This window comes from Vombatus ursinus, unplaced genomic scaffold, assembly GCF_900497805.2.
Source record: "Vombatus ursinus unplaced genomic scaffold, bare-nosed wombat genome assembly UNPS02014793.1, whole genome shotgun sequence".
Classification (NCBI taxonomy): Eukaryota; Metazoa; Chordata; class Mammalia; order Diprotodontia; family Vombatidae; genus Vombatus; species Vombatus ursinus.
Window position 1 is genome coordinate 18828622 of NW_020954571.1, and position 16515 is coordinate 18845136.

At 43.6% G+C, this 16515-nt stretch overlaps 1 protein-coding gene across 2 annotated transcripts; it reads right to left on the reverse strand.

Moving 5' to 3' along the window:
- Positions 1–240: 240 nt before the first annotated feature.
- Positions 241–6872, reverse strand: IRX6 (iroquois homeobox 6). Of its 2 annotated transcripts, none has more exons than XM_027869657.1 (6): positions 6697–6872; positions 5300–5581; positions 4846–4955; positions 3916–4220; positions 2957–3601; positions 241–1566 (listed from the first exon to the last, which is right to left on the reverse strand). In XM_027869657.1, the coding sequence occupies exons 1-6, from the start codon at positions 6739–6741 to the stop codon at positions 1562–1564; spliced, it is 1392 nt and encodes a 463-aa protein (XP_027725458.1). In that variant the 5' UTR covers positions 6742–6872; the 3' UTR covers positions 241–1561. The 2 variants fall into 2 exon arrangements, with proteins under 2 accessions (XP_027725458.1, XP_027725457.1); XM_027869656.1 differs by having other exon boundaries at positions 241–1569.
- Between the last annotated feature and the right edge of the window lie 9643 nt (positions 6873–16515).

Below are 16515 nucleotides of genomic sequence, written 5' to 3' on the forward strand. Positions count from 1 at the left end.
GCCCCTATCCAACATCTTCTCTATTATCTCATTGTCTTCGCCTGAGGGGTCCTATCTCGAAATCCATCTCGAAACTCAAGACTTAGTGGTTTAAGTTGGATGAGAGAGAATAGACTGAGAGAGACTGAGAATTTTTCAAATAAATGAAACCACAACACGAGAAGTCATTGCTTCAACCCATTTTAAACATTCAGAGCCGGAAGGCAAACCACCAGCACCCCGCCCGGTCCCGCCCCTACATCCAGTGACCTAATCCCGCCCTTTTAAGGCTACTCTCTCTATGCTCTAACCTCCCACTCTCTCGTAGACTGAGACACTTCCTTCCAAGCTTGCCCGGTCGCTCCCCTCCAGGTTGCGCTCTCCATATTTTGTAGAATGATCTCTTTCACTCATCACAGCGGAATGTCAGCTAATCTATGGCCTCAAAGGGTTGTCTGTGACCCGAGGACCAAAAGGAGATTTGGTGTCAAGCAGGTCCTTGGGACCGACGCTTTCATTAACCTTCATTGTTAATTGAAGCAACTGAGTGTTCATGGCTCTGGAAAGGGGGACAAAGCTTCTTTCTTCTCTCGCCCCCTCTCCATTTATTAGGACGAACAGAGAATGTTTGCTGCCACACCATTAAACAGAAATAAAGCTGAGCTCCCGGTTCTCCTTTTAGATTTCCCTCCTCTTTTTCTTGCAGAGCCGGGTCTCTGGCTCCTGGAGGGCGCTGACCCACTAAGCTGGCCCTGCTTAGCCCACTCAGAGGGCTTGGCTCAGTTGAGCTCAGTTCCCTGGGAGGGGGACGCACCCGAGGAGTGTCTGGGGCAGCAAGGGAAGCCGAGCCAACTGAATCCATGATGGGCAAAGCAGAATTTTAATTCCACAAGGTCCTCTCCAGCGCCTCCTTTCCGCTACTTCCAGGGTCTGAAGGGGCACGTGGAGACCCTCCCGCACGGTCTTGGGGAGGTTTTTAAGCCTTGTGGTTCAAGTCCGCCCTTGTCCGGGATCCCTTAGCTGGAAACTGCGCCTTCTTCTGCTTCCCAAGCCCCAGACTGAGGAGTTTGCAAACATATTTTACCAAAGAAAAAGCAAAGGGGCCTTTGTGTTTGTTTCTAAGAATCCAATAAGTGGAGATTATTAAGATCAGCCTGGAGAGGGCGGCCTAATTGACCACTGTTAGTGGAACGAGAATATTTAGTGTTCTGGGAGATTCGGAGTTTTGGGTGCTTTAAACTGTGATGGACACGGGGAAGGAGGCCGGAAGGAAAAGGAGAACGCTTCCCCTTTCCAACTTTGAGAAACCAACGGTCCCGCGCTCGAGACCACCTCACTTAGTCCTTTCTTTGCTCTCCTTCCAAGCGCTTCAAATATTTCGAAAGCTGTGCAATTGCAGGCTACTCCCAGCTCTCAGTGAAAGGACTGAGAGAAGCTAGCCACTGCTTGTTTGTCCATCCGTTTCTGAGGCAGAGAAAAACTGCCTTTAGTATGTCTTAGTCTCTGGGCTTGCTTAGGGGCGCGCTTCGGTAAACTGAACTGAACGGCTCCCAAGGTTCTTCATCAAATCTCAATTCTTGCGCTAACCTGCTGAGAAAGGACAGAGTGATTAAAACCCGAGGTAAGCCGCTTAGGCGAGGCAGGCCTCCTTAAACTCAGAGGGAGGATGGGACTTGGGGGAAAGGTGCCAGGTCAAATTTCCGGAAGTTGCCCAAGTAAGGGTCACATTCGATTCTTAAATCGAAACTAATGGCAGCATTTGGGAAGCCAAAGTCTAGAGTGGATTGGCTTCCTACAAAGATGGCTTTGGACCCAATTATCTAGATGCTTGTCTCACTGCAAACTGATTTACCAGGATGGTCCTGTGAGAAATAGCTTAACGGCAATTACTACGGATTCTGCTCCTCAGACCGCGGCGGCTTTGGGTATGGGGAGGGTAAAACTCCTTTCCATTTAAGAAATTTCAGTCAGTCTCGGCTATCCACATTCGCTGTGGAAGAGTCCACCAAACTCAAGCAACCAGATAGACATGGAATAAAATTCTGAGGCAGATAGTAGGGCAAACAAAGAGGTGTGAGAAGAGACCTTTCTATTCTCCATTACCACCTCAGTTTTCCTGACTAGGCTGGGCTTTTGCAGATGCATGTCAGCCAGATGAATCTATACTCCCTCAGTTGTGTCAATGTGGGAGAAAAAAAAAAGTACTGGGTTTGGAACCGAAGGAGCCGGATTGGAGTAGAGGTTCCACTACTTATACTTTCAGGGTGACCTTAAATCACTTCATTTTTTTTTCTGGGCCTGTTTCCCTAGCTATATAAGTGAAGGCACTGGACTAGATCCTTAAGGTTCCTTCCATCTCTACATCCTATGATCCCTGGGGGCCTAGAAGACCAGGGAAGTGGGCAGAGGGTTCTGACATCTACCTCAATTCCAAAGCACTGGCCTAAAAAAAAAATCGTTTTAAGAACTGGCTTTGACGGCATGCTGCCCTGGGCAAACTTCCTAGAGCTCTGTGGCCTCTTTACTACCCTTCCACTGTCCATGCAAACCCTGTATATGAATACAACCGAGTGTCGGTAAATCAAGATTCCACACTTGGTTCTTTCTAACTGTTCACCTCCCCTGCCATGTTCTTGGCTCTAGCAGGAAGGAGGGCCTGGGTCCCAGGGGCCCTCAGTTGGCTCTGATCTCCTCAGATGCCAGACAAAGTCGGCTTTGGGATAGGCGGGCCAGAAAAGTCCTACTGCCCCTCCCAGTCCTGGGATAAGTGATTGGGCCACTGACTTTAAGAACCAAGAGTTTATCCCCAGACATCTGGAGAGAAGGTCTGGCTTGTAACTAATTGAGAGCTTCGAGGTAGATAGAGTCTCCCTCTTGCCCAATGGGTTAGAGGGGAAAGAGTGGGGAGGTGGGATGTTAAAGCTTAAGCATTCCAGGAATATTTCCCAGAGAGACAACACAGTCGGGGTCCCACTACCTTCTGCTCCGGATGCATATTGGCAAAGCTCTCCCAGCCCAGGGTAAGAGGCGCAGCTCAGCTGCAAATGCTGCAGGTTGAAAGTCGAATTTCTAAAGATCTTGGCTGCCTGGGGCGGCTCCTCTAACACCGTGCAGCGGCTGGCCTGGACTTTCATGCCAGCTATGGCTGTCACCTCACAGCCCTGGCCCAAAGAGGGAAGTCTCCCCAGGACCTGATGGTGATGAGGGCTCTGGGGCCCTGCCTGAACCTCAGATTCTCCTTCTAGGGCACTAGCCCCAGCAGTATGAGCCAGAGACCAGATCTGGGGCTTCTCACTGGGCCCACAGTGAATCTGGCCTGCTGTTCCCATCCAGGTTTCCAAGAAGTCTGATCTCCGGGAGCAGGGAGGGTTATTGCAAGGGAACTCAGATGGAGTTCCATGCTGCTTTTGGTTACGGTCCTCTTTTTCAAGCTCAGTCTGAGAAGCCTCGCAATTGGTTGCTGGCTGTAGCTTTGCACTCTTCCCTAGCCTCTCCAGTTTGTCCGCTGTATTCCGATCCTGGTCTTCTGTTTCCTCTTCTTCCTCCTCTTCCCCACCTTCTTCCTCTGAGTCTTCTAGGTCACTTAGCTGTAGCTGCTTGGCCTCTTTGGAGGCTTTTGGATCTGCAAATAAACCAGTCACTGGTGAGAAAAGCAAAAGTCCCCAATTTGAAGAAGTGCCTGGGGGTGGGAAGCTGTAAGGTGCAAGATCTGGAGCTAATGGCCATATTTGCATTTAGATTCAGTTACTAAATGGGAAAAGCAGGCTGTCAACAATAAAAAGTCGTCCACCCACCTCTATTCCTATGGTCCCAAGGCCTTAATCTCAATTCTTTGCTCAGTTTTTGGGAGGGAATTTAGCTTTGTCTCCCAAGACCTGTACATGAGCACCCTTCTAAGGCCATGCAGATTTCTTCCCCCCTTTCTTTCCATCCTACCTTGGCCTTCATTTGCTCCATAGCTGTCTTCTTCTCCCCTCCTCTCCTCCTTTTTCTCTTCCCCTGCCTTGTTCTTGGGAGACCAGGTCATCTTGTTTTCCTTCTTGAGGCGCCTTCGAGCATTGGCAAACCAGGTAGAGACCTGGGTGAGGGTCATCTTGGTGATAATAGCTAACATGATCTTCTCACCCTTGGTGGGGTATGGATTCTTTCGATGCTCATACAACCAGGCCTTCAGAGTACTGGTAGTCTCTCTGGTGGCATTCTTTCGCCTGGCTGAGCCACTGAAGTCCACAGAGCTGTACCTGCCACCAAAATATGGGGACATTCCAGGGAAAGAAGCATTTTGGGGTGGGAAAGGAAGGGCAAAGGGGAAAGCTAACTAGGCATGATATATGTGGTTTAGGGGGTATGGAATGGGATTCCTCTCACTGTGGGCTAAGCAGTGGGCTAGTCTGAGAAAGAAAAGAGATGATGAGGAAGAGGTAAGGAGGGGGCATGCATTTGTGCAATTTCTAGAGGAAAACTAACATGCACTATATGAGGCCCAGGAATTCTTTCTCTTCTCCCTCCTTTATCCTCTCTCTTTTCCTTCCTTCATCTTTTTTTCCTCTTTCCTTATTCCTTCCTTCCTTTCTTTATCTTGCCATTCATCTTTTTTCTTTGCTCTTTCTTCCTTCACATACATCCCTTCCTTATCCTCTTCTCCTTTTCCTTCTCTGTTCTTTCTCCCCATCCCCTTATATTCTCTCTACTCATCCTCCTACTGTATATCTTTCCCCCATTTTTCCACCTAGATGCCATCCCTATCTTATCTCTGTACTCCTCTGTTCCCCAATCTCCACCTCCCTCCTTCTCCTATCCTCTTTACGACTTTGATCCTTGTTTCTAAAGGTTGTGACTACAGATGAGGTGACCTTTGAGTCTTACCTCTCATACTGATACTGCCCTAGGGAAGGTTCATAGGGGTAGTAGGCTCCAGGCTGCGCCAGTCCAGCTGGGAAGCTGCCAGTGGTCTCCTTGAGTTCATATTGAGGGTTCTACAAAAGGAAATGGTATTTAGTGCTGTGGCCCAGAGTGATCGGGGAGTTGGGGGGATGCTGGGGAAAGGAAAGTGTAAATATGAAGGCATTCCCTCTTTGGGACTCCACTCCTTTCCTTTGCTGGGTATGAGAGAGATCTTTCTGGGCCTTATCTCTCCCCCTCTCACCTGTGCCTTCCTGAGCATATAGCAGTTCCCTTCTGCTTTAATTGGATTTTACCACCTGCTCCGTGGTTTCCACCTTTTCCCAAACCCAGCCCGGATTCCTAAAGGGGGAAGGGTGAGGAAGTTAGTCAGAGGGGTTGGAGTTGGCTGGGCAGTAGGGCAAGAGGCAGTATTCACCAGCGCATTGTAGAGAGCCTGAGGCTCTGGGCTGTAGGGCAGGTAGTTGGAGTATCCATGAGAAGAAGCTGCGGCAGCAGCCGCAGCCGCTGCTGCGTAATGGGAGCCGTAAACTCCTAGTGCTGTACCAAGCTCCGGGCGAGCACTGCCCAGGAGTCCGTTCTCGTAAGTCTGGCAGCAGAGGGCGGAGGCCTGGGTCGAGCCGGTGGACCCATCCGGAACAGGGGCTGAGAGAGGCGCCGATTCACAGCAAGTGGTGCTGGGGTTGACTGGCACCAAAAACTGTGGAGGGCATGAAAGAGGAAGAGAGGGTAAGAAAAGACAGGAAACCTTGGTCAATTGAGTCAAAGAGGATGAACTTTTAAAACCTGGGGTCAACTGCACATTTGGGAACAGCTTACTAAATTCCATCTATCCATTCAACATACACTCTTATAAAACACCTGTTCTGAGCAGGAGGGAGAAACAGAGGTGAGTAAGCCCCAGCTCCCGTTCTCTAAGGAACTTAAAGAATATGGGGACTTGTTGGATTTACTTTCCAAACCACCCCACTCAAGTTACAAAGGAAAGGACCAGGTAGGTGTGATGGAGCTACTCTGGGCTCTGAGCTGAGACTCTTCTTCCTCCACTTTCACCTGAACACTCGTTCAGGCCAGAGGCGTTTTGGGGAGTATATCAGGCCCTCAAACCTATCTAAAACCTCATAGCCCAACAGAAAACAGCCTAGGGGAATATATATATATATATATATATATACATATATATATATATATATATATATATATATATATATATATAATGTTGAATAAGGGAGTGATATGTGACCAACTTGGGGGTCCAAATACGTTGGAAAGAGCACCGGATTAGCAAGCAGGTTCTGGTGGAGGCTCTAACAGGATCTTGCTGTATGATCTTAGGCAAGTCACAGGGCCTCAGTTTCCTCCTATGTAAATTAAAGGTTTTGGACAGGATAATTCCTAAACTCCCTCCTAGGTCTGACATTCTTGTTTTTAAGGTCTCTTCTAGCTTTCTCTTCTGTGGGTTTTATGGTTTCTAAGGGTACGCCAAAAGCTAGGGACAAGCAGAGAGTAAACCAAACAAGTCCATAAACCGGGTGCCCAGATTTCTTAACAGGCAGAAGTCTAAGAGACGCTGGAAGGGGAGTGGGCGTGGGAGGACAGGTAGTGGCAGAGTTGGCAAGACCCTGCTCCTTCCAACCGAGCGACAGAAGCTGAGGGAGGAGGGAGCGCACACACAGACACGTGTGTGTATACACACATACACAGACGCACATGAACACACCCAGAGCAGAAGCCTCAAGACAGGTCTGGGCCACACAGCCCGGGGAGAGAAGCCTAAGCGTCTAGGAACCTCCGGGGGCTGCGGGTTGGGCTTACCTGAGAAGCACTGCTATACGGGTATCCAAACCGAGAGAAGGACATGGTCGCGTCTTCTGTGCTATATTTTTTATTTTTATTTTTGGCCTTTTCCCGCAGTCTAGACTGGTTTCCGGGCTCAGCCCCGCAAATCCTAGGTGGGAACCGCGGGTTGTGCTCTCGCCGCGCCTCCTTAGATGCGCACCGGTTCCCAGAGCGGCCTCCTTGGCCCAGCTAAAGGAGGGCGAGGGAGAGGAGGGGCCTGAAGGGGAGTAGCCGCCTGCTTCTCCGCCGTCTGGGCCAGCGCTCTTGAGGGCTGCCCTCCGCCGCCACGGTTAAAGAGACCCAATTGCCCCATGGATGAGGAAGGGGGCGAAAGAGGGTTCAAAAAGGCGCCAGACTGGGAGGCTTTAGAGAGGGTGGCGAGTCAGATTATTTTCTGCTTCTGGGTTGTTTCGCAGTCCTCCGTGGGAAGAGTAGCAAAGTGACGTCACGGTAATCCCGGGGCGGCGGGACCCGGGGACAGCTGGCTGTGCCAATCGTGGCACGCACCGGTCGCTCTCACAGTCTCCGACACTTGTTTCTTGTTGTTGTACTGTTGTGCTGAGAGGCCTCTGCGGTTGGTCTTTTTCTTTCTTGTCTTAAGCATACACGCGCACACATGCACACGCACACCCAGTCACTCCAAATTAAATTTGAGAAGTGGAGAAAAATTACACCAGCCCTACTCAACCGGCCAGGAGCGTTGGGAACTCCCTGTCTCCCCAAAGCATATAAAGAGAAGAAAAGCAAAAAAGGAAAAGGGGAAGCAGAGAGCGAGATGGGAGAGGACAGGGGGAGATAGAGAGGTGGAAGGAGAGAAGAAACGAAGGGTTTAGAAAGAAAAATAAACATAAAAGAGAATATAGAGGAAGGAGAAGAAAAGAGAAAGGAAGGATGAAAAGTAGGTGAGGAGAAGAAAATAGCAAGAAAAGACAGGAGAGAAAAGAGAAAGGAAAAGAGATAAGCCGTGAGGTGAAGAAAGAGGCGAGAAAGGAGAGGAGGTGGAGGGAGCAGGGTGGGAGAAAGCTGGCAAAGTGCCTGGAAGAAGGCAGGTAGGAAGGGCAGGGAAGCTCCTGGGAGAAGACTCCAACCCTCCCCCCTCTCCTTCCCCCGCTTCCCCTGGGCGAATGGGCATCTTTATTCCTGCAATAAGTTTGTTCACTCAACAGGGTCGGCGAGAGTTCTGATCTAAAAGCAAGAGCTCAGTGTCAGTATGCCTAAACCTGCCCTTGCCTCCTGATATCCCGCCGCCCCTCTTTTTCTTTTTGATGAGTATCTCTCGTTCTTTGTCTTTGTGTCTCTGGGCCCCTCAGTCTCTCTGAGTCTCTCTTGGCTTCTCTCCCACCCACTCTTCACCCCCGCACTCAGAGCTCATTTTCCCAGCTACTCTAAGCTCCACCCGAGACTTGACCCTTCTGCCTCTCTCGGGTCTCCCAGGGGAGGGGCAAGTGGCAGCATCTGGGAGGGGGCGGAGGCTTCGTAGAGGTCAGAAGCTATATGGTCTCCTGCCGGACGGGGCCGATTCAAGGAAATGTGGGAAGAAGACTCTCTTCTCTCATGGAAACGGAGGGAGGGAGCCCCAGGCTGAGGATTGAGACCAACCGTGTGAGGGCGAACCCTACAGAGCGCCTTGGGGATTTACCTAAAAGGTCTGCTTCCCTACTTTTTCCCCTTCTCCCCTCCCGCCTGGAATGCAAGCGTGATCCCGGAACCCAAGTCCCAGTCTGATCAGATGTAGTGCTAGGCGCCTGGGTAGAGGGTCCAGAGAGGTAGGGATGGTGCCTGGGCGCAGGGCTGCAGAAGCTTCTCTCCGCTGGGGGTGGCGCTGGAGAGCCGCGCTGGAGCCGGGACCGATAATGCCAAAAGGACGTCTGAATCTCCACTCCTCTGGGCCTCGAGAGGGGCAGGGGACTTAGAGGGGTCAGTCGCGATACCTAATTAGGAATCACTAGGCAGACGTAAGAGGCGTGTCTGCAAGCGTAGGGGGAGAGGATAGGGTTTTCACCCCATCAAAGTGCCGCACCTGGGTGATCCTGCCACCAGTTCTACTAAATCTTTACTCCCTTGTCTGGAGTGGAGGAGACCCGGCAGCCGTTTGCCCTGGGCCATCTAGATCCCGGGTGTCGACGCATACTTCTTCAGTTTAGAGGTAGATCCTCTAATCTCTGCCAAATGCCTCTGGGCTTCAACCTCCCAAACACCTAAACCTTCAGTGTAGAGGGGCTAAACCCCTGCACCCTCCCTGCCCAGGCCAAGAGAAAGAAGCGAGAGGCAAAGTTCCCCCAACTTCTCGATTCCTGTACTAAGGTCTAAAATATGTGTCCCTTCAATTATCCAGCAACGCGGCTGCTTCCGGTTACCCAGAAGAATAACGGCCGCAATGCTTACAACGAGTGAGGACACTCGAGGACTAAACCCTTTTGAGACTGACTGAATATAAACCTTTAAGGACTATAGGTTGGGCCTAAGCACTCACCCATACCCATCATTTCCTCCAGCCCTCGAGCCAAAGTGAGAAACCCAATGCCGAGGGGCCTCGTGGTCCAGGGCAGATCCCAAGGCTGGAATTATCCTTTTATCTTTTTAAACTGGTTCCAGGCAGTGGCAGAGGGCCATGAACTTGACATCTATATTACAAACTAGTCAACGAGCACCTACTATGTGCCAAGCATTGTTCCAGAGACTACAAGAATAATTCCTTGTTCTTTCCTGGCCCAGGGTCCACCCCAATTTCTTCCCTTCACTCCTTTCAGTCAAACTGCGATCTGAGTTGGGGGGGGGGGGTGATACTTTTTTTTTAACCAGAAGACTTTCCCCATTTCTGGATATTATGTTTGTTTTCTTCTTCTTCTTCTTCTCCACCTCCTCCTCTTCCTCTTCCACTTATTCTTTGTTACAAAGCTTGTTGAGCACATTATAAAACACACATCTGGGAATTAAAATTTAAGGAGCAGTTTTTTTTTTCCATCTGTGATGAAACAATAATTAATGAGAGGGTGTTTCTTTATAGAGACTAACAGTAAAACAGTGTTTTATAACTGCCCATTCTTTTGGAGAAAGAAGCCCCATTCCTAATGCCCATATAGTTTCCAAGTCCCAAAAGAATTAGAATAATGGTCTGATTGATTTAATGATGAATATTCACATAAAGAAGAAAAAAACCCTTAATTTCACACCCAAAAAATATACTCCCTTTTGACATCAAATCACTTTTAACTTCTGCATCTAAGCTACTGTTAAAAAAAAAAATGACGAGACTTGGAGAGAATACATTAAATTATTCCCAGAGGTGAGATTATCACTAATTAATTAATTGCAAACATTTCCAGAGGGAAGGCACGCCAATTACAAAGTAATAAAATTAGATAGTCAGGCTCAGCAAGTTTGATTACTCATTTGTTCTTAGAGATTGAAAAAAAAAAAAGAAAATGATGTGAAAACAAAAAAAAAATAGTGCATTAGGGTGATATATTTGTGGGGGAGATCTATTATAAGATTTTTTGTTTCTAAACTGATTTATAAGATTTCTCTGAGGTAGGAATGCCTGGTACATTCAGCCTCCTGTTAGGATAGTAAAAAGCAAAAACAGTTATATAGAATGCTCAGTCAGTAACAGATTAAGCTGTGAGCTGGAGGGAGAATATGAAGGAAGCTCAGTGCTTTTCCTTTCATAGAGAGAATGCAAAATTTCATTTTATTTAAAAATTTTTTTTTATTTGTTAACAGTTGGAAAATCCGTCAATGGTTTGGGGCCTATAATTTAGTGCATGCCATTTTAGTCCTGTCAATCACCTGATTCCTGGCTTCCTGCTGGTCTTTAGAGAACTTTGTGCAGTATTTTCTCCTGGAGGAAATACACACTCATAGCAAATATAGAATCATGGACACTTTCCCTCTTTTACTTCCCCCTGGACCATTTAACTCTGTTCCTATTTAACTTTTTATTTTTTTGGCTAGACAATGGGGTTAAGTGACTTGCCCAGGGTCATACAGTTAGTAAGTGTTATGTGTCTGAGGCCAGATTTGAACTCAAATCCTCCTGAATCCAGGGCCAGTGCTCTATCCACTGCCCCACCTCGATGCCCCCCCATTTAACCATTTTCATATATGATTTAGCATTTTTGTCTTTGCTTTTATGACATGCTCCTACTGTTTGAATTATTTTTCTTCATCCTTAACAAAACTGAAATCAGTGTCATGATGATACTGACTATGAGGCACAAGGCACGTGTAAATGGATCAGTACGCTTTGGAAATATGGGTTCAATGGAGCTTTGTTGAATGCCACTACAAAATTTGTTCCTAATTGTCTTGTTTGTACACAAAGCACCTTGTTCATCAGTCATATTGCTACAGCAGCATTTAATTCCATTGTTCACTGTTTGATGAGTTAGTTGATAAAGAATAAGAATGTGAATATTTGGAGACTGCACTAAATAGTTTTGATGAAGAGACACACAGCATCATATTTAACAAGCAATTTCACTGGAACTGTTTAGTACTATCAAGAATAGGATTACATAAAATTCCTCTGCTCTATTTGGAAACAATCTGTTGTATTTGGAAACAAAACCATAACCCCAAGATGCTGGTCATAACAAATAGGGAACAGATAGACTTGGAAAATTATAATTCTCATTATGTATTTGAAGTTCTTATTATGTGGGTTAAATGTATTGTAAGTCCTAACAAGTTAGTCAGAGATGACTTCAGGAATAAACTTGGAAAGTGCAGCCAAAAAAATTCTAGTGGAGTAGTAAGAGATGTGGTTTTAGTTTCAGAGGACCTCAGATTGGATCTCAGCCCAGCTGTTTACCAGTTGTGTGGCCTTGGGCAAGTACTTCTCATATCTAGGCCTCAGTTAACTCATCTGTAAAATGAAGAGAATGTGCTAGATGATCTTTGAGATCCCTGCCCGCTCTATTATCAGTATAGCTAAAGGAAATAAGCCATATTTTACTTCTTTGGGGTTAACATTTTAGTCATTTATTCGTGAAAATATAAAGAAAATATTTACAGGGAAAAAACCAATTACACATCAAATACATGAATCTATTAGTATAGATACAGTTGAAAACCAATGGTATTTGAATTTTAAAGTATGGATTGTTTTTTGTGGCAATGTTTTGGAACTGAGAAAAATGAAATGTCTTTAACTCTATGCATGAGTGAACAAGTGCAGCTGGCCAGACACATACATAATTTATACTGATCAGTCACCGCAGGTCTAAGTGGATAAAGCCAGAAAGAACACTAATTGTTTTGACTGAAAGAGTGTACATGGTGTCTCATTGTGAAAGGTGGTGGATACCTTCCTTACATGAAGAGATATTGTCAACAACAGTTTTCTTATCAGGAATGAAAGACAGCAGTAACCTCCAGAGGTATATTCTGTAGTAACTCATTGTAAAGGTGGGAATTAGAAAGGTAGAATTAACTTCAGGGTAAAGTAAAATAGGAAATGCAATATAGAGTGTCTTGGTTTAACCAAAATGTTTCTGAACTCGAAGTTAAATATAGGAGCTTGCCAATCAAAAAGAAACCTCACAAGATAGGGCTACTCTCTTGGATTAGAAATTGGAGGAAGAAGAAAGAGTGCAGGAGAAATTTTGAAACTGATGTGCTATTTCCCTTTTATGAAGGGTAGGGGAAGGACAAGGATTTTCAAATTCTTAATAACCATCTGCAAAAGTAGATATTCAAATAAACAAAGTAAAAAAACAACAAAAACAAAATAAAATACATAAAAACATAATATCTAAGTTATTTATAATTTTTAAAATGTTTATAAAAATATCAACTTTAACAATATAAAAACAAAAATGTATTGATTCCTGCCATGTCCTTTTGTTGTCTTTTTTCTTCCTTATATTTTCCCTCAGATTTTGTTTCAATTGTCATTCTTTTGTCTTTGTTTTTCTTTTTTATTTTTTGAGGGGGGTTCTCACTTATGATTTCATTTATATATGGAACTCTGGGAGGGGGAAACTCCATACATCAATGCCTATCTGCAACATCTCTGCAAGTTCTACTGCTAGAGAGAGTTGCCAGGGGAAAATGAAAAGGTTAAATGACTTGTCAATGATCCCATTTCCAGTTTATGTTCCAGGCAGGACTTGAACCAAAGCCTACTTGATTGTAATTTCTTAAGGTGCTGTGATTTCATTCATCAATTTGATAAACAATGGTTTATTCAGCCATTTTCCAATCACTGCACATATTAGGTAGCTCAAAGTCAAGTACTTTTGCTTAGCAAGAAAAAAGGTATGTCATTTAGATGTAAAAATGTGGGTATTACATTTTTGTAATGTGATTTTATTTTATTTTAATTTTTTTGGTATTTTTCTTTTGTTTATTTTTAATTAGCAAAATATATTTACTGTCTACCTTCCAACTATGAAAAAGAAAAACAAGACCCTTGTAATAATTATGTGTAGTTAAGCAAAACACATGCCTACATTGGCCATGTCCATTACTTCTTCATTAGGAAGTATATACAACCTGTCTCATCATGGAGCCTTTGGAATAATGGTGGGTTAATGTGTTGTTCAGAGTTCTTAAGTCTTTGAAAACTGTTTGTCTTTATAAGGTTATTATTGCATAAATTATTATTCTGGTTCTGCTCACTTCATAAAGTTTTTGTAGGTTTTCCTGAAACTGCCCCCTTCATAATTTCTTATAGCAATAACATTTCATTACATCCAGATGCCATAATTTATTAAAACATTCCATAATTGATGGGTATCCCTTTAATTTCTAGTTCTTCCCACCACAAAAAGAGCTGCTACAAATATTTTTGTACACATGTGATTTTTTTTTCTTTTTTTGGGTCTCCTTGGGATTGTTGTTGTTTGAGTAGTGATACTGATGGTTAAAACCTATGTACAGTGTATATAGCAACTTTTTGGGCATAATTCCAAATTATTTTCCAGAATAGGTATGCCAATTCACAATTCCATCATTAGGGTATAAATAGGCCTGTTTTCCTGCAGCCCTTTCAACATTTGTCTTTTCCTTTCCTTTTTTGGTCAACTTTGCCAATCTTATGAATGTGAGGTAGAATCTCAGAGACACTTTAATCTGCAGATGTAATCATTTCTAATTATTATTGACTTGGAACATTTTTTTCATATGGCTACTGATAACTTGAATTTCTTCCTCAAAAGACTTCTTATTTAATATATTTTAACCCTTTATCATTGAGGAATATTGCTTATTCTTGTAAGTTTTAATCAGTTGTTTATATATCTCAGAAATGAGACCCTTAACAGAGAAACTTGCTGTAAAGATTTCTTCCTAGTCATATACTTCCTTTATAATTTTAGCTTCATTGGTTTTATTTGTGCAAAAAACTTTAAAAAATTTTATATAATCAATCTGCTTCTGCTCTTCTGCCCTTCTCTTTACTTCACCTGGAGCATAATCACAGGTTTTTACTCTTTTTCCTTTTAAACCCTCTTCTCAATCTACCCTTCATGATTAGTTTGTTTTGCAAATAGCTAATGCATCCCTGATTCTATCTTTCTCTATTCTCTCCCCTTTCTCTCATATTTCTTTGTTTGATGAAATGTATTTATTCTTTATTCTCTTATGATTGCTTCTTCATATTTACCTTTCTAGGTTTCTTCTGACTACTGTGTATTGTAGTTTCTACTCAGGAATGCTGGAAAGTATTTTGTTTCATTAAAGGATTACATCTCTCCTCCATGGTATTGTACTCCATTTTTTGTGTAAGTTATTCTTGATTGTAAGCCTATATCTTTACCTTTTGGAATATTGTATTCCAAGGTCTCTGTTTCTTTTTGGTGGTGGTTGCTAAATCTTTTGTGATCTTGGCTATAGCTCTTTGGTATTGAATTATTTCTGTCTAGCTGCTTGTAGTATAGGTAAGGTTTTGTACGTCTAGTGCTGAGTTGTTAATTCTCTTTCCAAATCTTTCTTCTATAACTTTCATTTCCTTTCCAGTTCTTTCCTGTAGGTCTCTCATTTCATGTATAAAATACTTTAAAATAACAAAAAAACCCAAAACCTCTTGCTTCATTTTTTCCTAAAAATTTCAGTTGAACTTCTGTCAAAGCTGTATTTTTCTTTTAGGCTTCTTTCAAGATATTTGGGACATCTTCTTGGTCCTATCATAACAGTTCTTTATAGTGGAAGTCTTTTTTTGTTTACTCATTTTTCAAAGTTTGCTTCCTGAATTTCTACTTTGTGTTATGGCCAGACTATGCACAATTCTGGAGGGAATGTCTGGGCCTCCTGCTGCACCATATTGGCTAGTTTTGATGTCTTTTGTCTTTACATCTTAGATATTTCTAGATATAACTTCTCTACCCTCTCGCCACTTCCATAGTGATCTTTTCCTTTTAACAAAGAAAAATTGTCCAATACAGCGAAAACAACTAATATCATCTGCAAAGTTGCATAAGTATAGTCATCTGTTTCTTCAGGGAAAAGATAGAAGTACCTTTTTTCATCTTTTATCCAGGTGCAAAAGTGTTTATTATGATTATATTTGTCTTGGTTTTAGCATTCTTTTATTTTTCATTATTGTAGTCATTGCATATATTGTTTTTCAGTCTCTGCTTCCTTAACTTTGCTAAATATTTCCCCATCTATTTCTGAATTTGTCCTGTTTTTTTTTTCATTACTTTCAAGTTCTAAGAAAGTTTTAGCCATCTACTAGTCACAAGTTTTGAAGAATCTCCTGAGTTTATAAATCATGTTGGTATCTGAGGAACTTTTTGAAGGCATAGAGGTGGGGAGGAGAAGAAAATGGCTAACAAAATCTTAGGCATGTATCATGGTCAGAAGGAAAATCATCACAATGTGACTTGAAGGCTGTTTCTATAATTAGCACACACTTAAAAGATGAATTGAGCCCAGTCAAACAACCAGTTAGTGAAAGTTGTTTGACTCAGTTCAGAAGACTGGCTACTTCTGAAAATGGTTCACATGTATACGTTCAGCTTTAAGTTTTGCCATGTGGATGATGACATGTTTCTAAAAGCAATTTCAAGACTTTGCTAACAGTTACAAGAAACTGCACCTTCAAATAAAGAACAGAGCTGAGGCTATTAAGAAACATATAGTCCTTTAAATTAAAACTTTTAAATTCCTGTGAAAGAAATAAAAGGGACAGAATTATGTTACCTGGAGGAATAGACTAGTTTTTTAGGTAGTTTGCTTCATGCTCCATCTTGTTTTTCCTGTGTCAACATGGTCTAAGAACTAAGACTGTAAGAAGGGATTTTGTACCAGTGGGGCCCCAGGAATGGTTATAATATACATAAAAATACAGCCCCTGGGGGTGGGAGGTGAGGACTCCAGCTAGGGCCAGGTTTCCTCAAATAGGGCAGTGACCTCATGTACCCTCATGTGGTTATAGCTTTACCTAAAAGAATCCCCTGAGTGTGGATTAGGGGAATCATGGACTTACCACAAATGAGTGTGAATCATGGTGTGTCTGTGGTGGTTGTTTTTTTACATTTTGGGCTTAGAATGGCTTCTAGGAAATGTATAATTTTGCACACAATCTTGCTAACAATCAGTTTGTGAGGCCAACACTTTAATCATCTTTCTGAGAATCTTTCTGCTTAATGCTTAGCTCTTCAATTCAATTCAAAGCAGCACCAACCAATACATATTTTCTCCTTGTTTTGTGGTGTTTCTCCTGGACTCTTCTTTCTATGCTTTTTCCTTTAACTTTTGAAAACTGTGTGAGAGCTGGGGGGACCCTCTCTGGTGTACCATCTATAGCCCCACAACTCATGAAAAGCTCGGATCATTTGTGATGTCACA